At 38.4% G+C, this 26,470-nt stretch overlaps 1 protein-coding gene across 1 annotated transcript in view; it reads right to left on the bottom strand.

Moving 5' to 3' along the window:
• Nucleotides 1-22,624: 22,624 nt before the first annotated feature.
• Nucleotides 22,625-26,470, bottom strand: part of LOC126252942 (hyaluronan mediated motility receptor-like) — a 181,905-nt gene continuing 178,059 nt past the window's right edge. The window contains exon 5 of the mRNA XM_049953951.1: nt 22,625-24,526. Coding sequence (XP_049809908.1) covers nt 24,197-24,526 — 330 coding nt within the window. The 3' untranslated portion in view covers nt 22,625-24,196. The remainder of the gene's footprint in view (nt 24,527-26,470) is intronic.

Below are 26,470 nucleotides of genomic sequence, written 5' to 3' on the forward strand. Positions count from 1 at the left end.
CAGACAGTACATATTGTAAAACATTAACCTAGGGAACAAAATTTTTCAAAGAGCATTATTGCCAAATTTATTTAAATTTTTGTGAAGTAAAAATTCCTATGTATCCTACACACAAATTTAAAAAAGCATTTTGAGAATTGTAAGACTGATAATAAGAAACTGGTACACAGATTTATTTATCTAATTACTAAAAATAACCTATCATGCAGGGAAAGTGACAAAATATCATTTGAGAAAATGTTACTCATGTGATAGAATATACTCTAAATGCATTCAGCAATGTCCTTAAAAACCACATTATAGCCAACAACTTAATGAAAACCTGAGCAGGTGCTTCTCTGATGGCAGGAAGTAACACAACATCGTAAACAAGAACCAAGCCGTACAGGAAAGAGGGTTTGGCACTACTACTTGTTATTATGGAGACAGACTTTATGTCATTTGTAGCACGAGTTGTTGTTCTTATTCCTCTTCCTCCTCCTCCCTGTGCCTTTGTACAGCATCCGCATATGGATAGCAGGGATATTAACAGATTTGGCATGGTTAGTTTAAGGTTTGGCAGGATACCCTTCTTGTCCTATCCCTGGGACAGAATGCGTTCCCCAATGTCTCCATGTACTGTCACTCATGTGGAAGCTAGTGAAAGTTTCCCAAACGTATGTGAATAGTGGAACAGAGACAGGACTTTGGTACAAGCCTGTTACTCACCCAGTGGGTTGTAGGAAACTGCCTAAAAGTCACATCCAGATTGGCCAGCATGCCAACCCCCACTCCAACATCTTTTATCAATTCTACTTACATCCACCCTCAACAACATATTGGCAAAAAGGGGATCATATAAAATGAGACATGACTGTCAGGAGTTTATGGTAGCAGTTTGTGTATTGCCACAGTCTTGGGTTCACATCCTCACCTCTGTGTTTTCTGAAAAATTCCAGGACTTTCTAACTAATTTAATAGAAGTATGGTGTATGTGCGGATGGATATGTGTGTGTGTGTGTGTGAGTGTATACCTGTCCTTTTTTCCCCCTAAGGTAAGTCTTTCCGCTCCCGGGATTGGAATGACTCCTTACCCTCTCCCTTAAAACCCACATCCTTTCGTCTTTCCCTCTCCTTTCCTCTTTCCTGATGAGGCAACAGTTTGTTGCGAAAGCTTGAATTTTGTGTGTATGTTTGTGTTTGTTTGTGTGTCTATCGACCTGCCAGCACTTTCGTTTGGTAACTCACATCATCTGTGTTTTTAGATATAATTTAATAGAAGTATGTTCTGTGATAATAGGTGTTATGTATGTGTAAGAGCTCTCTTGAGAAAGAGTGAGTTTGTTCCATTGTGTAAAAATGCTAGAGAACATAGGCCATATCGCTGATTCGATTGCATTTCAGTACTTACTTATTCATCTAAAAATCACAATCACAGCACAAGATCCATGACACCATGGAAACATCACAGCAACAGCATACAAATGCAAATACTGTGCACTGAATACACACAAAATTTAAATGTTTACAAAAATTTAGAATTGGAAACATGAAAAACATTAAGCATGCAACGAAGCTTACACGCAGCATTAAAACTCTCTCTGAAATGCATTTTAGGACAATTTCTAGTCATAAATTGTCCAAAATATGCTAACTATAGATTTCTTTTTCTAGTTAGCTGTTGATGTTATTTTGTAGACTATGAAACAGAAAGAAGATACAATATGTAAACTTTTGGCTAAGTGATACATGGCACTGGAATGAAAGTCACCATTAACTTTCTACTTCACATAATCTGCAAGGATTGGAAAGCAGAATGAGAAGCCTACAGCTGATGATGACCCAGTAGCCATGCTAAAATGCATGCGACTGCCAGTCAACTAAGCCACTGTGATGTTAGCAATGCTCCTAGTAACTCAATCCCCTAAGTAGGAAAAGCACCCCCAAATCAGGCAGTTATATTAAGAGGTGTATGAGAGCCTAGCTTATAGGGGAACCTCTTCAACCTTGACATAATCCTTCAAATTATCTGTAACATCAGAACATGGCAGAGCAATTTGGATGGTGTCCAAGTTCTTGTGAACTACCACTTCTCAAAAAGGGGACGGAGAAGAGAATTTATAAAGGAATTTCCTTCTTCAGTTGTTGCCTCTCATGATGCTAATCAATCAATAGATTGTCATGAGCCACTCTAGTTTATAGTCCACAGAACATTGTAAACGAGTAAAAAAAGATGTACAGAAATAAGTTATGATTAGTACATCTGGGTACTTCACTGTAAAACTTCTCTAGTAGTATTCCCTCTGTTAGTGCATGCTGCTACTTTTCACACATGGGTTGACAGTATTCAACAATCTGATTAGCTGTTCAAGTTTTATATGAGGATTTTGGTATTCTTTCCAGCAAGTGTGAACAATTTGTTTACAATCTAATGATAAACATAACAGCTGTAAACAAGTAAGCAACTACATGAAAATTTGATAGTGCAAGCACATAACTGGATATAACTCTGAGATAATTTCTGTTTGGTCCTTTAAGAATGTGTGTATCCTTATAGGCATCAGTTTAAGCATGTGAGGAAAAGACCTTACCAGTAATCTTTTACAGCCTAAGATGAAATGTTCATGGGAAAGGAAATTCATGAGAATATGTAAGTGACATTTCTATTTTCAATAGAATTTTTTCTTCCCAGAGTGGCACTTTCACCTTTCTTGAGTACTGTTGCAAAACATTTTGGGGACAGTACAAACTTATTTCATACTGACTGTATGGACTGACAAAATATATACAGACAATTTTCTTGGTTATACCTACATTTCCGAAATTCTCAATTCTTCTTTGCCATAAAGCAAACATATGAATGAAGGTTGTACTTGAATTTCAAGTGTACGTATAAGCCACTTTCCATAAATCCTAAATGGAACTCCACTTTATATCTACCTAAAAATGAAGTTATATCTAAAAACAAACATGATGTGACTTACCAAACGAAAGCGCTGGCACATCGATAGACACACAAACAAACACAAACATACACACAAAATTCAAGCTTTCGCAACCAACGGTTGCCTCATCAGGAAAGAGGGAAGGAGAGGGAAAGACGAAAGGGTTTGGGTTTTAAGAGAGAGGGTAAGGGAGTCATTCCAATCCCGGGAGCGGAAAGACTTACCTTAGGGGGAAAAAAGGACGGGTATACACTAGCACACACACACATATCCATCCACACATATGCTGTATATGTGTGGATGGATATGTGTGTGTGTGCGAGTGTATACCTGTCCTTTCCGTTTTCAATCATGGAGTGGAATAGAGTGTGTCCCGACATGTGAGGCCAATAGATGTTCAATGTGGTGGCCATCATTTGCTGCACACAATTGCAACCTCTGGTGTGATGAATGTCGTACACGCCGCAGTACATCTGGTGTAATGTCGCCGCAGGCTGCCACAATACGTTGTTTCATATCCTCTGGGATTGTAGGCACATCACGGTACACATTCACCTTTAACGTACCCCACAGAAAGAAGGCCAGAGGTGTAAGATCAGGAGAACGGGCTGGCCAATAGCGGAATGTGCAGGTGCACCATCATGCTGATACCACGTACGTCGACGCGTTTCCAGTGGGACATTTTCGAGCAACGTTGCAGATCATTCTGTTGAAATGCGATGTATATTGCAGCTGTTTGGGCCCCTGCAATGAAGTGAGGACCAATGAGGTGGTCGCCAATGATTCCGCACCATACATTTACAGTCCACGGTCGCTGTCGCACTACCTGTCTGAGCCAGTGAGGATTGTCCACGGACCAGTAATGCATGTTCCGTAGATTCACTGCCCCGTGGTTTGTGAAACCCGCTTCATCGGTAAACAGGTAGAACTGCAACGCATTCTCTGTTAATGCCCATTGACAGCATTGCACTTGATGATTAAAGTCATCACCATGTAATTGCTGATGTAGCGACACATGAAACGGATGAAAGCGGTGGCGATGCAGTATGCGCATGACACTACTTTGACTCAGTCCACCGGCTCTCGCAATGTCCCATGTACTCATGTGTGGGTTCATGGCAACAGCAGATAACACACCAACTGCACCCACTTCTCCTGTGACGGGCCTGTTACGGACCCGTTTGCGTGCTACGACCATACCTGTTGCATACGGTTGGCGGTAGATGTTTTGCAATGCGCGGCACGTTGGATGCTCTCTGTCCGGGTATCATTCTGCATACACCCTGCAGGCTTCAGCTGCATTTCGTCGACACTCGCCATAGATGAGTATCATCTCTGCCTTTCCAGAGTTCGAATACACCATGGTCACAGTTCCTACAACACTACACTATCAGAGATGTCTGGTAACACTGTGTACTAAAGTTGGTCTGTGCGTGGAGACGAATGCAGAATAACAATAGCAGCAAGTGCTACATGCGGACACCGCGACAGACCTTTTTTTTTTTCGTCTGCTCGGGGCATCCTTCTAAGTTCGTTGATGATCAATTAACTCAGTTTTTTTTATTACAGAGGGCACGTAACCCTCTGACCGAACACGCTGAGCTACTGTGCCGGCATTTTAGGTTACAATATCTCCCGATGTAATTAACATTTTACAACGCAACAAACGGCACTGATTACGTATTTGTTTAAATGTTCAGATGTGCTAACAAAACTAACGTGGTTCCAATTAAAAGAATGTAGGTTTGTGTTAAAAAAAACATACTTCCGTGCATTTTTGCATGGTTTGTATTAAACAATTACACTAGCCCCTCTCCTCACGTTCGGTCTGTGGAATCGGTTCGTCAGTATTTGATGTGGTTTACGAAATATATCTAGTGGTAACGTTAGGTGACTCACCCTGTATAAATAAATGTAAATCAACATTTTCACTACCATTTCAAATTGTTTTGAGTATATTTCGTCCATTGTTTGTCCCAAACATTATTTATTTAGTCGGCACACTTCTCTTGGCCCACCTCTAAAACACTATGTATAATAAATACACTAAAAAAAAAGAGTTAGAATCGTGTAATTTTTTAAGGAACATTGTGATCACCCCTGTCAATAGATAGTAGGGAGGGGAAGTTACCTGCACATTCAATCTTAGACCGTAAACTAAAGCCAAGATCAATCTAAATTGTTGCATTTCTATCATATAATAATAATAAAATACTTTTTAGTAACTGGTAACATATACAGGGTGAAGCGAAATTCGCGCACTCGAGCTTCACAGCATGACTCCTTACATGCCAGCGATAAAAATGCCTCACTCAAAATTTCGTCTGGTGCCTACATCTGGCATGAAAAGGACATTAATGACTGGCAATCTGGCAACACTGTAACCACATGTATGGTAACTGTCTGTCAGAATGTATTAGTCATGCTCTACAGTTGGTCCAGAGGATACAGTTTTGGGTTAGCATGCAAGAGGTTGATGGTTCGATCCTGGGCTGAGGCATATGTTTTTTATTTGGTAAATGTAGTCCAGGTGATACAGTATCTGGCATCTTAATCATCAACAGCGATTGCAGCGAGTCCTCCAGAAAACATTTGCACTTACATACAACAATCATAGAAATGGAAGATTCGTCAGCTTTGATAGAAGCCCTTTCCCCATCATGGGTGTAAATTTATTCGGACCACTTCATCTATGAGATACAAAACCTGTTTTCTTTGTACCCTCCTTCAACGGCCCCAAAGATTAGTACAAACTATTATTCTTGCCTCATTCAGGTCCATTACATTTCATTGGTGCCTTACATAACCAATGGGACTTGCAATGTGCTTTGCAAATAATGTCCAAACTTGGTTCCTATTTGTATGTGTTATCACCATGGTCCCACTAGTTATGCCTTTCAACACTAAGTCTGGTAACTGCATACTATTTAGTATGTAATCTCAATGTTCATTGCATCATTATTATTATTATTATTACTATTGTTGTTGTTGTTATTATTATGTCTTTCCTTTCTCAGACATTATGTCTGGTTAAAAATGGAAAGTGATGCAGCTGTTGATCAAGCGTGACTTCCTTTTAACTGCACGGTATATGTTACATTGCAGTTAGGTACTTTTGGGTAATTGAACAAGTATCAATAATTACAGATTTCTGTAGTTGTATATATACATTTGGATGTAGCTGTACTGCGTTGATGTACTGGTGGATATTGTGTGGTATGGCTCCTGTAGTTGATAGTATAATTGGTATAATGTCAACTTTATCCTGATGCCACATGTCCTTGACTTCCTCAGCCAGTTGGATGTATTTTTCAATTTTTTCCCCCTGTTACCTTCTGTATATTTGTTGTATTGGGTATGGATATTTCGATTAGTTGTGTTAATTTCTTCTTTTTATTGGTGAGTATGATGTCAGGTTTGTTATGTGGTGGTGTTTTATCTGTATAATGGTTCTGTTCCAGTATAATTTGTATTCATCATTCTCCAGTACATTTTGTGGTGCATACTTGTATGTGGGAACGCATTGTTTTATTAGTTTATGTTGTATGGCAAGTTGTTGATGTACTATTTTTGCTACATTGTCATGTCTTCTGGTGTATTCTGTATTTGCTAGTATTGCACATCCGTTTGTGATGTGATCTACTGTTTCTATTTGTTGTTTGCAAAGTCTGCATTTATCTGTTGTGGTACTGGGATCTTTAATAATATGCTTGCTGTAATATCTGGTGTTTAATGTTTGATCCTGTATTTCAATCATGAATTCTTCCATCTCACTGTATATATTGCCTTTTCTTAGCCATGTGTTGGATGCATCTTGATCGAAGTATGGCTGTGTTAGATGATACGGGTGCTTGCCATGTAGTGTTTTCTTTTTCCAATTTAATTGCTTTGTATCTGTTGATGTTATGTGATCTAAAGGGATGTAGGAGTGGTTATGAAATTGCAATGGTGTAGCCAATGCATATATATGAGTGATTGCTTTGTGTATTTTGCTAGTTTCTGCTCGTTCTATAAAGAATTTTCTTAAATTGTCTACCTGTCCATAATGTAGGTTTTTTATGTCGATAAATCCCCTTCCTCCTTCCTTTCTGCTTAATGTGAATCTTTCTGTTGCTGAATGTATGTGATGTATTCTATATTTGAAGCATTGTGATCGTTAAGTGTATTGAGTGCTTCTAGGTCTGTGTTACTCCATTCCACTACTCCAAATGAGTAGGTCAATATTGGTATAGCAAAAGTATTTATAGCTTTTGGCTTGTTTCTTGCTATAAATTCTGTTTTCAGTATTTTTGTTAGTCTTCTTTAATATTTGTATTATCTATTCCTATTTTTTGTCTGTATCCTAGATATTTATAGGCATCTGTTTTTTCCATCGCTTCTATGCAGTTGCTGTGGTTATCCAATATGTAATCTTCTTGTTTAGTGTGTTTTCCCTTGACTATGCTATTTTTCTTACATTTGTCTGTTCCAAAAGCCATATTTATATCATTTCTGAATACTTCAGTTATCTTTAGTAATTGGTTGAGTTGTTGATTTGTTGCTGCCAGTAGTTTTAGATCATCCATGTATAGCAAATGTGTGATTTTGTGTTGGTATGTTCCAGTAATATTGTATCCATAATTTGTATTATTTAGCATGTTGGACAGTGGGTTCAGAGCACGGCAGAACCAGAAAGGACTTAATGAGTCTCCTTGGTATATTCCACGCTTAATCTGTATTGGCTGTGATGTGATATTATTTGAATTTGTTTGGATATTAAGTGTGGTTTTCCAATTTTTCATTACTATGTTTAGGAACTTAATCAATTTAGGATCTACTTTGTATATTTCCTATATTTGTAGTAACCATGAGTGGGGTACACTATCAAAAGCTTTTTGGTAATAAACGTATGTGTAGTGTAGCGACCTTGGTTTAGTTTTAGCTTGATATGTCACCTTTTCATCTATTATCAGTTGCTCTTTACATCCTCATGCTCCTTTGGAGCAGTCTTTTTGTTCTCTATTTACAATTTTGTTCTGTGTTGTATGTGTCATTAATTTCTGTGTAATGACTGAAGTTAATATTTTGTATATTGTTGGTAGGCATGTTATGGGGTGATATTTTGCTGGGTTTGCTATGTCTGCTTGATCTTTAGGTTTCAAATAAGTTATTTCATGTGTAAGTGTATCAGGGACTATGTATGGGTCTGCAATGTAACTGTTAAATAATTTAATGATACAAATATAATAGAGGGAAACATTCCACGTGGGAAAAATATATCTAAAAACAAAGATGATGTGACTTACCGAATGAAAGTGCTGGCAGGTTGACAGACACACAAACAAACACAAACATACACACGAAATTCAAGCTTTCGCAACAAACTGTTGCTTCATCGGGAAAGAGGAAAGGAGAGGGAAATACGAAAGGATGTGGGTTTTAAGGGAGGGGGTAAGGAGTCATTCCAATCCCGGGAGCGGAAAGACTTACCTTGGGGAAAAAAAGGACAGGTATACACTCGCACACACACACATATCCATCCGCACATACACAGACACAAGCAGTTTTCTACTCCCATAGTGTGTAAAGCAGTTGTTGCGCCTTTGACATTCTAGTGGTGGATAATGCCAACACTGAAAACTTATGTGGGTTGGATGCCTTAAGAATTTTTGGCTTCCATACTTCTGACAAAGTGCACCCAGTATCGGATGAATGCACTCTGCTCGGAATATTACTCCTTGTTTTAAGTAGATCTAGGGCATACTACTGATTTCAAGGCTCACATCATAATGAAATGGACAGTGTGCCCAACCCCCCCCCCCTTTTTTTTTGTGCACACCCAATCCCAATAGCTTTATGGGAGCAGGTCAGATTAAAAATTAGAACTAGACAGATTTACGTCTGTTACCACACCTGTTTCCTCTAGTGAGTGGTCTTTGTCTGTGTATGTGCAGATGGATATGTGTGTGTGTGTGCGAGTGTATACCTGTCCTTTTTTCCCCCAAGGTAAGTCTTTCCGTTCCCGGGATTGGAATGACTCCTTACCCCCTCCCTTAAAACCCACATCCTTTCGTATTTCCCTCTCCTTTCCTCTTTCCCGATGAAGCAACAGTTTGTTGCGAAAGCTTGAATTTCGTGTGTATGTTTGTGTGTCTGTCGACCTGCCAGCACTTTCGTTTGGTAAGTCACATCATCTTTGTTTTTAGATATGTTAAATAATTTAGTTATATGTGAATGTGTTGAGGTGAACTACTTTAGCCAGAAATTTGCTATTTTATCTATTCCAGGGGCTTTCCAATTGTGTGTAGAATTAATTGCTTGGGTGAATTCATGTTGCAAAATTATCACTTCAGGCATTTGTGGTATCATCTTGTATGTGTCTGTTTCTCTTGTATCCACCATGCATGTCTGTTATGTTGTACCGGGTTTGACCATATGTTGCTCCAGAGGTGTTCCATGTCTGTTATGTTTGGTGGATTGTCTATTTTAATGTGTGTGTTATCTATTGTCTGGTAAAATTTCTTTTGGTTTGTGTTGAATGTTTGGTTTTGTTTCCTTCTATTTTCACTTTTTTTGTATCTTCTAAGTCGTTTGGCCAATGCTTGTAGTTTTTACTTATTTTCATCTAATTGCTCTATTGCTTCTTGTTGTGAGATTTTACCTACCTTTTTTGTTTTTTGTCTGATATTTCATTTCTTATAAACTGTGTTAGCTGTCCGATGTCTTTTCTCAGTTTTTTCTATTCTGTAGCCTGTGTTGCCATGCTGGTTTTGTGGGTTTCTTCTGTGTGTTGGTTGGTTCTGATCTCTGCCTAGTGTGTATATTTAGTGTAGTGAGTGCTCCTATATAAACCAGTAGTTGTAACTCTTCCATAGTTTTATTTTTGTTTATTTTGTTGTGCATGATTGTGATGATAGTTGTTATTGTTGTTTCGACTTGTGGGTTATTTGGTGGTCTATGCAAGAATGGTCTAATGTCTGTATTTGTGTCTTTGTATTCTATGTATGTCGGCTGAAATTTTTCTTCTATATCCAACATGTGTGTCACTTTGTGTTCTATTTGTGCTTGTTCTGGTGGCTGTCTTAAGATTTCGTTTTCCTCTGATTGTTTAATTGATGCGTGTTATTCTTTGTTTGTTTGCTCTGGGATGTTTGAGTCCATTACTGTATTTTCTTCTTCTTCTGATTGCACATTATTTTGTTCCAGTATTTGTTGTTTGATGTTTTCTAATTCTGACTGGAGTATCCTGTTATTTTTTATTATTACACGTATCTGATCAGCTAGTCGTTGTTCTGTTAAAAATTTTAATTCTGGGTATCTGGTAATAAATGCTGTGTATACTTGTGATCTGTATCCAGTTGTGTTTGTTCCTAAGTTGGTTGCTTGGTAATAACAGAACATGAGTGTCGGTTAACTTCATCTGACCATCTCATCCTCTGTCTTTGTTTTCCTTCTAGAGTGGTTGCAGGAAGCATATCCTGCAAAACACCTCTATTTGGACTTAAATCATTTTCCGTGTAGCTATCAGTGTCATTACCATTGTGGATGGGCATAGGGTTCAAGCGTCATCCCTGACCATGACAGCACCTGTCCGAGGCATCATTAGTTCTGTCCTGAACCAACTAATCACACTAAACGGGGGGCGGGGGGGGGGGGGGGGGGGGTGTTTAGTCCTATTAGTGGTCCATTCTTTTCGTTGCCTTTTAAGACTGGCAGAACATACCGGAGGCCTATTTTTTTCCCGGGCCTCCAAGGGTTTTATTATTATCTTCTTTCCTTTCTCAGACCTTAGGTCTGCTAAAAAATGGAAAGTGACGCGGACCTTGATCAAGTGTGACTTCCTTTTAACTGTACGGTATATGTTACATTGCATTTAGGATCTTTCAGGTAATTGAACATATATCAACAATTACAGATTTCTGTAGTTGTATATATAAGTTTGGATGCAGCTGTATTGTGTTGATGTACTGGTGTATATTGTGTGGTATGACTCCTGTAGTTGATAGTATAATTGGTATAATGTCAACTTTATCCTGATGCCACATGTCCTTGACTTCCTCAGCCAGTTGGATGTATTTATTTATTTTATTTATCCATCCGTTGACAATAAATATTGTATGGATGTTGTCAAGCCATTTCAAAGAAATGGACACAAACAATATATACGTAAAAAATTACAAAACAAATTAATACAATGAGGTTAATAATAATACAATGAAAGTAATATAGCCTATATACATCCCTGCTTGTTATTTTAAATGCATAGTCTGTTTTTCATAAGGCTTTAGTTTTGTCCTCCCTAAACGGCAAGTCCTTATATACACAACACTGCTTAAGTATATATTTACATCACACAACAGCTGTCCTTTAAGTATTTAAATGTAATGAATGATTAGGTAATTAATGATTAGGTACATATTGAGTATTTTCCATTTTGCCTTTATAAATATCATCAGAAAAATCTATTGACCTACATAGTCATTTACACAATAAAAACATTGTTCTACAAGAAATTTTTTAAATTCTGTTTTAAATTTGCTATCATCTTCTAACTGCCTGATGTTGACTGGCAGTGTGTTGTACAGTTTTGCACCGATATGGCTCCCATGCCTTTGTGTATTCATTCTTTTTATTCGCATGAGTATGGAGTGCTGCGCTATTACGGGTATTGTAGTTATGAAAGTCGGCATTTGTCTGAAAATCTGCAATGTGGGTCCTGACATACAATACAAATTTGTATATGTATAATGGTGGTATAGTAAGTATTCTAAGCTTTTTGAATATGGGTTTGCAGTGTGTCTGTGGATGACTGTGAGTTATTATTCGGATGGCCCCCTTCTGCAACAAAAAAATTTGTTTTAGGCGCCCTGTTGTGGAACCCCAAAATATTATTCCGTATGTGGAAAGAGATTGAAAATAGCCAAAATATGCCATTCTGGCACCCTCTGAGGTGCAACCATTTGCCATAATTCTGAGAGCAAAACAGGCTGAATTAAGTTTCTGTGCAAGTTTTATTACGTAGTCATTAAAATTTAAGTTTTCATCCACATGGATCCCCAGAAATTTTGTGGATGTCACTCTGTCTAAGCCATTGTCACCCCACACCAGATCGAGATTTACATTTTGACATCTTTTTCCAAACTTCATATAATTTGTTTTATTTACATTCAATGTCAACCTGTTTGCATTGAGCCAAGAGTGGATGTAATTTAGTACTTTATCAGCAGTTGTTGGTAGCAATTGCTTTGGTGCACTTATTATCACACTAGTATCATCTGCAAATATTATTGCTTTGGCTGCATCATCTGAGGTGTGAAAATCATTTATATAGACAAGAAACAATATGGGCCCTAGGATGCTGCCTTGTGGTACTCCTATTTCTACATTTTTTTTGCCTCTGATACTGAATTTATTTTGTGGTTGGAGTAAGTTGATGTCAGTCCTACAACCTGTGTTCTGTTTTTTAGGTATGATTCAAACCATTTTTTTCCTATCCCATGTATACCCAACGATTCCAATTTTTCTAAGAGAATGTCCTGGTTCACAGTGTCAAAAGCTTTGGAGAGGTCTAAATTTACTCCTACTACACTATAATCTTTTTCTATATTTTTGATTATTTGTTCAGTGTAGCACATTACTGCTGTTTCGGTATTTTTACGTGCTTGGAAGCCATGCTGATTTCTGTTAAGGAAATTATGGTCATTTAGGTATGTGTTGATTCGGTGCTTCATCAGTTTTTCTAATATTTTTGAAAATGCTGGGAGAAGAGATATTGGGCAATAGTTTTCTACCTTATACTTGTCGCCATTTTTAAATAATGGCTACACTTTTGAAATTTTCAGCCTTTCTGGAAAAGCTCCTTCACTGAATGATAAATTGGCTATGTGTGCAAAGGGCTTTGCGATTTGTGGTGCTGTCCTTGTTATGATTGACACAGGCACCTCATCTATGCCAGCCGACATTTTGGGTTTCAAGCTTTGTATCACTTTCAACACTTCACCCTCATTTGTTGGCTCTACCCTCATCCTACAAGCTGTTTTTGGATATTCAGGTTTTTCTTCATTTGTAAATCTTAAGCTTAATGAAGTTGTTGCATTTATGAAATAATTGTTAATATACTTTGGCAAATCTTGTTTATTAATATTGACATTTTTTTAAATTTTTGAGGCTAATGTCCTGGTTCTCACAAATCTTCCCCGTTTGAGTCTTCACAATACCCCATATGGCTTTTGATTTGTTTTCAGACTGTCTTATAAAACTATCATTACTCATGAATTTTGCTTTAGCAATTACTTTTCTATACACCCTCTTGTAATTCCTGACATATTCTATTAATTGTGGGTCTGTGGATGTTTTCATTTTAGAAATTAGTCTCTTTAGGAGTTCCACAGGAAGTTTTGATGCCAGTTGTGATCCAACAACTTGGCTTTGTATTGCCATGTGACCTGATTTTTGACAGCTTTTTTGGAAAACACATTTCAAAATATCCCATGAAAATGGAAGCAAATGTGTTATATGCATCATTTGTATTTGTTAGGGGTAGTACTTCCGCCCAAGCCTCATTAGTTAGGCTAGCATATTTATGAATTCTACACGGTTCTCTGTAGAAAAATTTCTTTTATACATGAAGTGTGTTTTTCTTTCTCTTTCAGTGGCCTTGAAGGGATTTTGAGGACAAGAGCATTGTGGTCTGATAATCCCAAATCAGTATTTGTTACTTTAACTTCTGTGTGTCCTACATTTAAAAATATATTATCAATAAGACTGACTGTATTATTTGTTATTCTTGTGGGTGGGTGTATGTGTGGAAGCAGGTTGAAACTACATAACAGATTTAGGAACTGATCTTTTAGCCTGCTTTCACTCATAAGATTCATATTGAAGTCCCCACACACAACTACAGTGGCTCTATCGGTGAACAGAGTGTTAAGCAATATTTCTAATTGGTTAAAGAATATGTCTGCATCACCAGTAGGTGGTCTGTATATTGCTGTGACTATGACTTTCCCTGTATTTCATTCAACTGCACAGCTGCAGCTTCAAAATTATTTTCCACACTCAATGATTCAGCTAAACACCTTCTTTTATAGCTGATACTTGGTTTGGTAAATATACATACACCTCCATTTTTGGTATTTTTTCTACAATATTGGCTTGCCAACTTAAACAGATGAATAGTAATGCTACTTAGTTCAAAACTTCTGCACCAATGCTCCACAATGCAAATGCAGTCAATATTTGCACTGTTCATAGCTACCTCAAGTTCTAATGATTTAGTTCGAAGACACTGAATGTTTAAGCTTAGAATCTGCAGGTGATGAGGATGAGAACTGGTTACATTTGTATTTACATTTTGTGGTGTCATACTCCGTTCCTTGCCCTGGCGAGGTACCAAAAATCCTCCAGAAGGACAGGTTTTCTGCACCTTATAGGTCGTACACTGGGATATGGTGAGTTGCTAGCTGCTGCTGCTGGTGTAGCTCCCGGTGTCATTGATGTTGTCATTACTGTTGTTGTTGTTGCTGTTGATGATGATGATGGTGTAGCTGTTTCTGATACTTCAGGTGTTGGTTCTGTTGTTATTGGTATGCTTCCTTGTGAACTGCCAGCACTTGGGGTGTTTTCTGGCAATGTCAGAACATCACACTTGTCTTGTAGTGGTGATGCTTCATTTTCAGATTCACCAAGTAGTTTAAGGGTCTTGTCCTTGAGGGGAATTACGTTTGAAGTGTCACAACTTACTTTCGTTTTGGCATTTACTATTTCTATTATTTTTGCAATTACGAAATTTTTTACTAATCTATTTAAGTGGAAACCATGTCTAGTATGGAATCTCCTTCCTAGTTTGCTTATATCAATGAAAGTCACATTTTCGAATCGTTTGCATATCTATTTCATCTCACTATTTGCACTTTCCACTTCTTTGTTAACGCAGGACCATTCCACTAGGTCATGACGATGTGGTACTGAAAAAAAATGACGTTAGTACATCTTAGTTCATACAGTTGCCTTTTTAGTGAAAGCAACACATCTTGTTTTTCGTTTCTTGCGACGTCGTTTGTTCCCGCCAGGAACAAACCATGGAAGTTGAGTTCACATTGCTTTTATTACGAAAGCCAGTAGCTATGTTTCGCCCTTGGCTGTCTGAATATATTACGATTTTTGTGATTGTTTTGGAGCTACAAAATGTAGGTCTAACTGAGCTGTTTATTTCCTCTTTCTTTTTCACACAAGCCGATAACCCATTGGAACTACATAAGGTCGGCAGATGTTTGTTTACTAAATTTACGTCGGATTTCTTATTTTTCTGTGTCAACGAATTCTTTTGTTCTGGCTTATTTACAAGATCCTTTTGCTTTTCTCATGGTTCATGAGCACTATCCCTAAACACTGCACTTCCACAGTCTGTTGTGGAAAGTACTTGAAATAAGTTGTCGTGCATGAAGCTTACATTTATTTCACAATTCTCTTGATCTTGTACTTTTTGTTTGTGGCCATTGCACTTCGCCTTTGTCCACTTCGGTCTTTCTTTCTTGAATTTTAGTAATATCCATTTTCAGGGCATTGATTACGAACTGTAGGCTACTAATTCGTTCATTTAGCTTCGTAATTTCGCCCTTACAGTTTTCACACGATTTCTTTTTTGTCGCAAAATTTACGTTTTTGTGGAGACACACATTTCGAACTTTTACCTTCAACGCCATCTTGGCGTTAAACGCTAGAGGTGGTGTGACCAGGAAGCATGGACTGCTGATGATATTTTTCAATTTTTTCTCTTGTTTTCTTTCTGTATATTTGTTGTATTGGATATGGATATTTCGATTAGTTGTGTTGATTTCTTCTTTTTATTGGTGAGTATGATGTCAGGTTTGTTATGTGGTGGTGTTTTATCTGTTATAATGGTTTTGTTCCAGTATAATTTGTATTCATCATTCTCCAGTACATTTTGTGGTGTATACTTGTATGTGGGAACATGTTTTATTAGTTTATGTTGCATGGCAAGTTGTTGTTGTATTATTTTTGCTACATTGTCATGTCTTCTGGTGTATTCTGTATTTGCTAGTATTGTACATCCGCTTGTGATGTGATCTACTGTTTCTATTTGTTGTTTGCAAAGTCTGCATTTATCTGTTGTGGTATTGGGATCTTTAATAATATGCTTGTTTGATCCTGTATTGCTATCATGAATCCTTCCATCTAACTGTATATATTGCCTTTTCTTAGCCATGTGTTGGATGCGTCTTGATCGAATTGTGGCTGTGTTAGATGATACGGGTGCTTGCCATGTAGTGTTTTCTTTTTCCAATTTAATTTCTTCGCATCTGTTGATGTTATGTGATCTAAAGGGTTGTAGAGGTGGTTATGAAATTGTAGTGGTGTAGCCAATGCATTTATATGAGTGATTGCTTTGTGTATTGTGCTAATTTCTGCTCGTTCTAGAAAGAATTTTCTTAAATTGTCTACCTGTCGATAATAAAGGTTTTTTTTATGTCGATAAATCCCCTTCCTTTCTGCTTAATATGAATCTTTCTGTTGCTGAATGTATGTGATGTATTCTGAAGTGTTGGCAGAAGTGTCAACACCGTGTTGCTAGAGGAGGCCGAAATGCACGCGTTTAATTACACGCAGACTTGCGTGAGGTCTGGAACAGGACAATGTCTTGAGAATTGCAAATAAAGTACGTAGATGATGTAATACTTAACTTTAATCCCTAATTGGTGTACATCGCTCTTGATGATACAAAAGTATAATAAGTTCAATATAACTGGTAATGGCGCCTTGCTAGGTCGTAGCAAATGACGTAGCTGAAGGCTATGCTAACTATCGTCTCGGCAAATGAGAGCGTGATTTGTCAGTGAACCACTGCTATGAACGTCGGTTGTGCAACTGGGGCAAGTGCCAGGACATCTCTCTAGACCTGCCGTCTGGTGGCGCTCGGTCTGCAATCACTGACAGTGGCGACACGCGGGTCCGACGTATACTAGCGGACCGCGGCCGATTTAAAGGCTACCACCTAGCAAGTGTGTTGTCTGGCGGTGACACCACATATTCTATATTTGTGGCATTGTGATCGTGTAAGTGTATTGAGTGCTTCTAGATCTGTGTTACACCATTCCACTACTCCAAATGAGTAGGTCAATATTGGTATAGCATAAGTATTTATAGCTTTTGTATTGTTTCTTGCTGTCAATTCTGTTTTCAGTATTTTTGTTAGTCTTTGTCTATATTTTTCCTTTTAGTTCTTCTTTAATATTTGTATTATCTATTCCTATTTTTTGTCCGTATCCTAGATATTTATAGGCATCTGTTTTTTCCATCGCTTCTATGCAGTCGCTGTGGTTATCCAATATGTAATCTTCTTGTTTGGTGTGTTTCCCTTTGACTATGCTATTTTTCTTACATTTGTCTGTTCCAAAAGCCATATTTATATCATTTCTGAATACTTCAGTTATCTTTAGTAATTGGTTGAGTTGTTGATTTGTTGCTGCCAGTAGTTTTAGATCATCCATGTATAGCAAATGTGTGATTTTGTGTTGGTATGTTCCAGTAATATTGTATCCATAATTTGTATTATTTAGCATGTTGGACAGTGGGTTCAGAGCACGGCAGAACCAGAAAGGACTTAATGAGTCTCCTTGGTATATTCCACGCTTAATCTGTATTGGCTGTGATGTGATATTATTTGAATTTCTTTGGATATTAAGTGTGGTTTTCCAATTTTTCATTACTATGTTTAGGAACTTAATCAATTTAGGATCTACTTTGTATATTTCCTATATTTGTAGTAACCATGAGTGGGGTACACTATCAAAAGCTTTTTGGTAATAAACGTATGTGTAGTGTAGCGACCTTGGTTTAGTTTTAGCTTGATATGTCACCTTTGCATCTATTATCAATTGCTCTTTACATCCTCATGCTCCTTTGGAGCATTCTTTTTGTTCTTCATTTATAATTTTGTTCTGTGTTGTATGTGTCATTAATTTCTGTGTAATGACTGAAGTTAATATTTTGTATATTGTTGGTAGGCATGTTATGGGGCGATATTTTGCTGGGTTTGCTGTGTCTGCTTGATCTTTAGGTTTCAGATAAGTTATTCCATGTGTAAGTGTATCGGGGAATGTGTATGGGTCTGCAATGTAACTGTTAAATAATTTAGTTAGACGTGAATGTGTTGAGGTGAACTACTTTAGCCAGAAATTTGCTATTTTATCTTTTCCAGTGGCTTTCCAATGGTGAGTAGAATTAATTGCTTGGGTGACTTCATGTTGCAAATTTATCACTTCAGGCATTTGTGGAATCATCTTGTTTGCGTCTGTTTCTGCTTGTATCCACCGTGCATGCCTGTTATGCTGTACCATTATTATTATTATTATTATTATTATTATTATTATTATTATTCTATTCATGCGGCCGTGGAAACATCACGTCTATTACCATTGGGGAAACTGTGTAATTTGAAATCCAACATTTCACAATTAGCGGTGTCAGGATCAATCATGCAGAACAATATCTGTCAGAGGAGTAATATGCATTAGGTGGAACAGTGCTTAGTACTGCGTATACTGCATGCGAAGTCCTCCAGACAGGGACTAGTTGCAAGCGGAGTAACACACCCGCGACGGACTCCAATGCACATGGTTACACATATAAAATTTACTCATTGTACACCTCTAAACCAGTGTGGCACACATATGGCATACACAAATGATGAATACGTGGATATGATGAATATGTGTATATGATTCTGGTCCTTTGTGTGTCTGATAACCGGGCTGATGTTGCCGCTCATGAATATGCTGCTAGACATATTTGTCAAAGTCATCCAGATAAAAATGTGTTTGGTCGTCTAGAGCCACGCCTTCAGGCTCAGGTTCTCTTCTTCCACCATCGCGTGACAGAAGTCATCCAAGGACTCGTCGTACTCCAGCTACAGAGGAAGCTATTCTGGAGGTCATACACCCAGAACCTCAGCGAAGTACACATAGTGTACCAAGGCAGCTGTGTGTCTCGCAACGCACAGTCATTAACTTGCTGCACGAGCATGGGGTGCACCACTATCATTATGCTTTCACCCAACACCTGCATCCTGCAGATTGCCATCAGGGGATGCAATTCTGTGAATGGTTACAACAACAACAGGAAGTCAACGATGACTTCGTGATCACTGTATTATGGTCGGATGAAGCAGCATTCACTTGTAAGGGTCTCTTCAATATGCACAATGCCGACCATTGGTGTGAAATTAACCTAAACATCACCCGCAACCATGGATATCAAGTTTGCTTTGGTATCAACGCCTGGGCCGGAATATTGGGCGACAGATGTTTGGGCACCTAATTGTTGCCAGACTGGTAGACTGCATGAAGGTACCACGCATTCCTCCATAACTATCTGCCTGATGCACTGGAAGATGTTCCACTACATGTTCAGCAGAGGATATGGTTCCAACATGACAGAGCACCTCCACACTCTGGAATTAATGTGCGACAGTATTTGGACAGAACATATCCAGACAAATGGAGGTCCAGTTGTATGGCCATTGCATTCATTCATTCACCTGACCTAAATCCCCTGCATTTTTTCCTGTGGGGACACCTAAAGGAGCACATGTACTCTACTCCGCTGACGAATGTGGAAGAATTAGTAGCGCATGTTGATGCTGCTCTTGTTACATTGGACGCAGCTTTGCTGCGAAGGGTCCAGAGCTGTATGATCCGGCAGGTTGTGCAATGTTTGGATACGCAGGGAGGTTGCTTTGAGCATCTGTTATTCTGAGGGCAATGTATACTGTTGTGAATGTCATGTGATCATTAATATGGACATTATTATTGTCGTCACTGACTGCTAATGTGTGGCATCCGAGCACTTGTATTACATTTAGTGTGTGTTATTGTACTGTGCTATAATCTTTACTATCTCAAAATTGATATTGTTTTTGTAGTCATTCTGTCCTATGACAGGTCATTTGTTTGAAATGTCTTTCTTATTCGTCTGACCACATATTTGTTATGTTCAGCATTACAAAATGTTGTAAAGTTAGGAGACATGATGTAAGAAACTGTGTATATTACAGTATGAAATGTCAGAATTAAATTGGCAAATAAAAAAAAAGGCACCCAAGTCCAGGATCTAACCCTCTACAGCACCAACTTTACAGCACAACTAACATGAGCTGACAGAGGTAGTTACCATACGTGGTTACAGTAGGTTCATATGAACAGTTGTCAGCGGGCTCGTGCGCATGTGCAGAGCTGATTTCGCGTATGACCAGTGACTTCCTCCCGCTTCTGGCTACTTGGAGCGTGGCTGTTTGGTGTATGAGCAGTAGCAGCAAGTAGCCAGAAGCTACCCGGAAAAATTTTCCTGGCGCGCCCAAGCTGCCAGATTCGCGCATGTGCAGAGCAAGCTGAGTTATAGTGGGGGGGTCGTTCCCCACGTGACCCATGGCCGTGTATGTGTTTCGTGTCTTCGTTTACAGCTCCCACGTCAAATGAAAACAAAACAGATTTCTGTGGCCGGGAGCCATCAAGTGAATTAATACACATTCTCATAACCATGAAAGACCAAAATAAGTTAGTAGTTTCAATTTTATGATTTTATATTATTTCCACGTTATTAGCACTCAACCATTAATGTCTTAATAAAGCTATTTCTGTCTGTTTTATAGAGAAATTTGCTTCAGTTAATTCTTTTTTTCCACTGAGGCAGTTAGTTTATTTGAAACGAAGTGTTTCATTCCACGCTATTCGCTACTTTCAACCTCGTTCAATTTAAAGTGCAAATTTTCATTTTCTGGGACGAATGACATTATACCACAATAAAGAACCAAACATGAGTATACAGTACTGGACGTCCAAGAAAATTGGTATCACGAGAACCACATGAAAAGCTGAATATCAGGTACTTCAGAGTCCATCTGGACATAGAAATGTGCAATTAGAGCGGAATGAAGCATTTTAGTATGGTTTATGAAATTCCGATGCTGCTGGAGTAGTCTCTGATTTCGTTCCTTTTATGAGACTGAAAGATCTCTTAATGCTGTATACGTACGAACATACGTAAACATTGACTTGAAGCTCGTAGGCAAATTTTGTCAGTAGTCAACTAAATATTTTGTTTCAAATATAATGACAGCTGTAGCAGAATTTTATAGATCCGCCTTCTGTGAAAGTGTTTTTCGATCACAAGGCACTTGTCTAGTACTTCCTCTGCGCCTGAAGTTATTTCTTAATTTGTGTTTACGTCTTAAATTTATAGAATGCCATTCTATGCTAAATTTTAGACTGGCAGCATTTTAACTCCCCACAAGGCTTCATATTTATTCCTAGAGTAGAATATAAACTGTCAGTTGTACAGTTTCTTTGCCTCACAGACAACCATGTTAATTTTTTCACACTTTGAAATAGTCATGAAATTTATTGTCCTTTACTCCGGTGTAAGCTACACAAGAAACTGTCTTTTTTTGTTGCAAGTAATTTGCATTCCATCCTAGTAGCTTTTTGCAGTGCCGTGTAGATGTAAACCTGTTGGAAATGCTACATAGCAATATTGCAGAGTGCGAATTAAAAAAAAAATCTTGTCAATTTTATGGTACTTCGAGCTGTGGACTCTAATTTTGAAATGATATTTTGCCAAGAACTGCTTCCTTATTTGCATCCTTTATCTGTGTGGGATATGATAAAACAATTGCTCTAAGTACAACTCAGTATGTCCTCTCAACAACATGCCGCACGGGCGGCACGTGATGCCTCACCAGAAATACAACGAACAGCGTATGAGCAGAGCAAGCACCAAGGCACGGGCTGCCTACGTCATCGTAGCTGCGCATGCGCACTACAGCCTGTTGTCTGGCGCTTTCTGGTAACTGCTCAAACGAACCTAGTGTTGCCAGACTGCCACTTTTTCCTTTTTCTGCCAGATTTACTCGCCAGTCGAAATTTTGTGACTTTTTTTTTTTTTTTTTTATCGCTGGCATGTGAGGAGTCGCACTGTGAAGCCCGAGTGCACAAATTTCACTTCACCCTACCATTAATAGAAGATTTTGATTGATGTGCTCCAAATGTACAACAATTATCTTCTTATACTACAGGAAGCAGTAAACGCTTCTGTTCTCGATTTTTATCTGTCCAGTGAAGAACACTTAAGCCACATACTAGAAATAATGTAATAGCAAGCAGACCTCTCATTTGTTTATGAAGTGCTCAGATGTGACAGATTGGAGACCCACAAACCCCATTCACTGCCTGTGATGTACTCCTGAAGAAGAAGAAGAAGAAGAAGAAGAAGAAGAAGAAGCATTTATCAGAAGGTTAATGTTTTGCTAAAAAAAAAAAAAAAAAAAAAAACAGCAGTAGTTTTAACGAAGTACATTTATATTCACATTAAATAAGATTAAACCACATCTTTCAAATAAGCAATAAGCTAAATGGAATGCAAGTGTACTTGTGAGAGTTATGCCTGAGAATTATGGAATCTCCTCATCTTTCATCTTTGACGTCTGCTGCAGAATATAATTACATTTACAACTTTTATGTATCTTAAACGTGAAGGGGAAAAGCTAGAAAAAGGTTTTTAGTAGCATATTTTATAGAACCTTCTCTTACTGATGTTCAGCTATTGCAGGCATATTATAAATATTAAATTAATCACTTCCAATAATAAACTGAACACATTTATTCAAATGGATGAATAGTTAGCTATGTAATGAACAACATCTTTGATAGACCAGCTGGTAGATGTCAGTGTCTTAAAAACAAAATACTGAATTTAGTTTGATACTGGAAGAAACAAAATTATAAACACTGAGTCTTCCCACAGAGTCCTCATCCAAAGATGCAATAATAAGACTAATTGGGAAAGATTGTGTGTGTGAGCTCTTAAGCATGACTTGTCCGAAAGGTTAGCAGTGTCCAATTTGTGAGCTTGTCCAACAGTTCAGTGCCTCAACTTCACTCACCTAAGTGGTTATCTTTACTATTTCCATTATTTTCCATTGGCTCTAGTGATAAATAGTATTCAAGTAAGTGTGGTTACAGAACACATTGTTGTGGCAATTCCACCTTTTATAAACCGCTGTCATATAAATCTAGTGAAATGATGTAATTCTTTTGCAGCCTCTGACATACTGCTACAATTAAAATGAAATGTGTTGCCAACAGCAGCATTCGTACAGACATTATGTCCCTTCTTTTTCCTTCTTTATTGAAAGCCAAGAAACATTAGCACACATTATGATAATGGACTGGTATCACAAACCAAATGACCATCACTGTAATGTGACTTAACAAAGGTTTGATTCTCACTCCCAGACCACACACAGAAACAAGATATATCAAATAAAAAAAATACAAAGACACAAAAAATTGTATACACTGATGTCACAGCCAATACAGCTGTGCATTCAACAAATTTATTACAATATAAAAATAAAAACTTAGCACACTATGCTGGAACTTTTTCTCTGAATGGGCAGCCTCCTGTAAATGTTACATTTGAACGTCCATGATCACTTAAATGTACAACTATCAACACATACAAATTTACTAAAAACGAACAGTGTAGATTTGTCTGATGCTAAAATCTTAACGCCCATTTACAAGCTCCAAATGACAGCATCAATCTCAGTAAAAATATGTGCCACTATGATTTGGTAAAGACAGCACAATGCAGTCAAGTATTTACACAGAATTCTTACACACTAATTTGGCATATAACAAAACCAGTTGTTACACTGGAATGTAAGGTAAATGACACAGTAAATTTATGGAAGCAAGTTGTCAGTCTTTTTTCCTTTGAAAAAGACACACACACACACACACACACACACACACACACACAGACACAGACACAGACACAGACACAGACACAGACAGAGACAGAGAGAGAGAGAGAGAGAGAGAGAGAGATAACTCTAATATTAAAATTACACCACACTTTAAATATTTTGCAATTGGTGAATTGTGGTAGTTACTCCATTTTTTTTTTTTTTATTTTCTATTGCTAAGTCACCTCATTTCTTTTGAAGAATTGAGTCATAAATTTTTGGCAACTAGAGATGTTATAAGAACTGTCACCTGAAAAGTACAAAGACAGCTAATTGCTGAATGAAACCGTTAACGTCTGCCTTCTTTTACAAGAACAAAATCATCCATTAAATTAAATTAAATTTTTAGCACTAAGCCACCACAATTCAACCTCAGCAACCGAATAAAAAATTAAAATAAATAACATTTGTGAGCAAAAAAATTTACACATCAAGTGCATGATACAAAATTGATAAGCTCAGATTACTTTTAGGCATTATTTCCTCTGTCAACGAATGCCTTCGGTGTAGACGTTGCAACAGGTGACATGTTTGATGAACCATTTTCTTTACTTCTTACGAAGTTAGTATGAATGGGGCTGTTCTCTTTTCCAACAGGTACATGCCGTGCAGGACTTACGTCACCACCATCTTTTCCCTTTGGAGGTTTCTTCCCGGGACTGTTATCCCTATTCTTAAGAATTTGCCTGGCTGCAGTAGTAGTACCCACTTTTTTACGGGCTGAGGCTGTCAATTCAGACTTCAATTTGTCCACTGTAGCCTTCTGAGCACGAGCCTGTGATCTCAGTTTTTCCACTTCCTGTAATTAAAATGATTTGCATATGATACAGTACACAAAAGGAAATGATCTGCTTATGACACTGTTGTATACCTTGAGACAATAAAATATAGCTTAAGCAGCAAGTGACCTTATCTATCTGCACTCACCTTCACATTTTCATTGACCTAAATTTGTCGACACCATTCACTGGAATTTATCACACACTGTGAGCCTGATATTCAGAGCTTCCTTATTCTTTAATTTCCCCATTGTTGGAACTTGCATTCCTCTCTCAACTCCATCTCACATGCATCCTCTCATCAGTCCTATTACACACTACGTATCACTTATTCCCTTTATCTTTAAGTGTTTCAAATTACAGACTAAAAGTTCATAATACAGAGGTTTCACTTTCTGACAGTGTCTGATTTCTAATTGTATCTGGTGATGCTGTAGATTGCTGATGATATCCTTCAATGTTTCTACGTGTGTATCTCTACTTACTTAATATAGCTTTGGGATACAACTTCATCTACTAAATTACAGAGAAGTCCTCACAAGAACAGCCACAACTTGCAAAGACATATCAAGTGGCATGTGTGTGCTGTAGACAGAGTCCAGAATGTATGTTCAAACACTGCCCAACACATTCATAGTCAGTGTGATTCTTAAAAGAGCTCAACAGCAATGAAGGGTAGGGGTCTGCATTGCTGGGAACCTAGTTTCCTGAAGTATCATACAAAAAGTGTGGGAAACACTTAAAGAGATATCATAGCCCAGCCAGGTGGAAAAAACTGCTACATTTCCACTGGAGGATCACACTATCAGTATACAGTGAGGGCATGCAGCGACCAAGAAGACAGGTCATGCCTCAAGGCCACCTGCTGCCACCACCTACAAGGATACAGTGTCAATGCACATTGGTTCTAAACCAAGGCTGTGTTCGTGTGGGGAGGAAGGGGAGCGGGCACCAGTGATGCCATCTCTGGGATGGCGGCAGAACAGGTGGCATAGATGCCACTGGGACCACCTCTTTCTTTGAGGACTACTACTTGTCCTCCTCATTAGATTTCGCTGTTTGCAAGAGCTTGTCTGCCACAGAGGAGGAACATTAAGTTCTATGACCTCCAAACTGTGGCTCCTCCTGCCACTGGCTGGCATGCTGTTGCAGATCAGTAGATTACTGGGAAGGGGGCATCCTGAGGGACCCCTTCCTCGTAAGAGATGTTGGAGGAGCCTGTTGCTTCTCTGGCTGGGGTTGGGAATGACATTCCCAGCAGGTGGGGAGTCAACATCCCCTCATTCTTTTCAGGAAACAAGTCACCTTCAAAGGCGAAGAAAGCTCCAGTATGAACTATTATCCATTGGCCCCCACTGCACACAATGGAAAAAATCCATGCATTACCACTTCAAACTGCCATGTAACTCATCATTGGTCTGTAAAAGGAGATCATGGTTGAAGGTGATAATCTGTATCATACTGGGAATCTTATGGGGAGTTATAGTTACAGGAATGGCATCCAGCTTGTCACAGGCAAGCAGCGCCATTGACTCAGCACTCAGCAAGGGAGACTGTTTTAATCAGAATGGAGCCACTTCTCATTTTTGAAATTGCTGCTATGTCCCCAAACCTGTCCTCGAGGCGTTTCTTGAAGAAAAGTGGCTCTTTAGTCAAAAAGGAATCCCCGTCGGTCCTAGAACAACCTAAATATTGGGGAGAGATTGTCTCACCTTGTTTCTCAGCCATACGTTCCTTCCATGGCGTAGTCAGAGAAGGAAACATTTTGGGGTCATATACTCCGTGCTACAGTAAGTCTCACCTTCAGAAGAGACTGCCGGTGCCGCGTGGCCACCAAAAAGGAAAGAAGGTTTTATTTGCTTCATGTACGAGTCTTCCTCTATGGCGACACCCATTCCAAATGAGGGCTCTCCCCACAGGCGCCACCCAGCTACAGCAACAATTACATTGCCCGGGTTCCCCGC

The sequence above is a fragment of the Schistocerca nitens genome, chromosome 4 (genome assembly GCF_023898315.1).
Source record: "Schistocerca nitens isolate TAMUIC-IGC-003100 chromosome 4, iqSchNite1.1, whole genome shotgun sequence".
Taxonomy (NCBI): Eukaryota; Metazoa; Arthropoda; class Insecta; order Orthoptera; family Acrididae; genus Schistocerca; species Schistocerca nitens.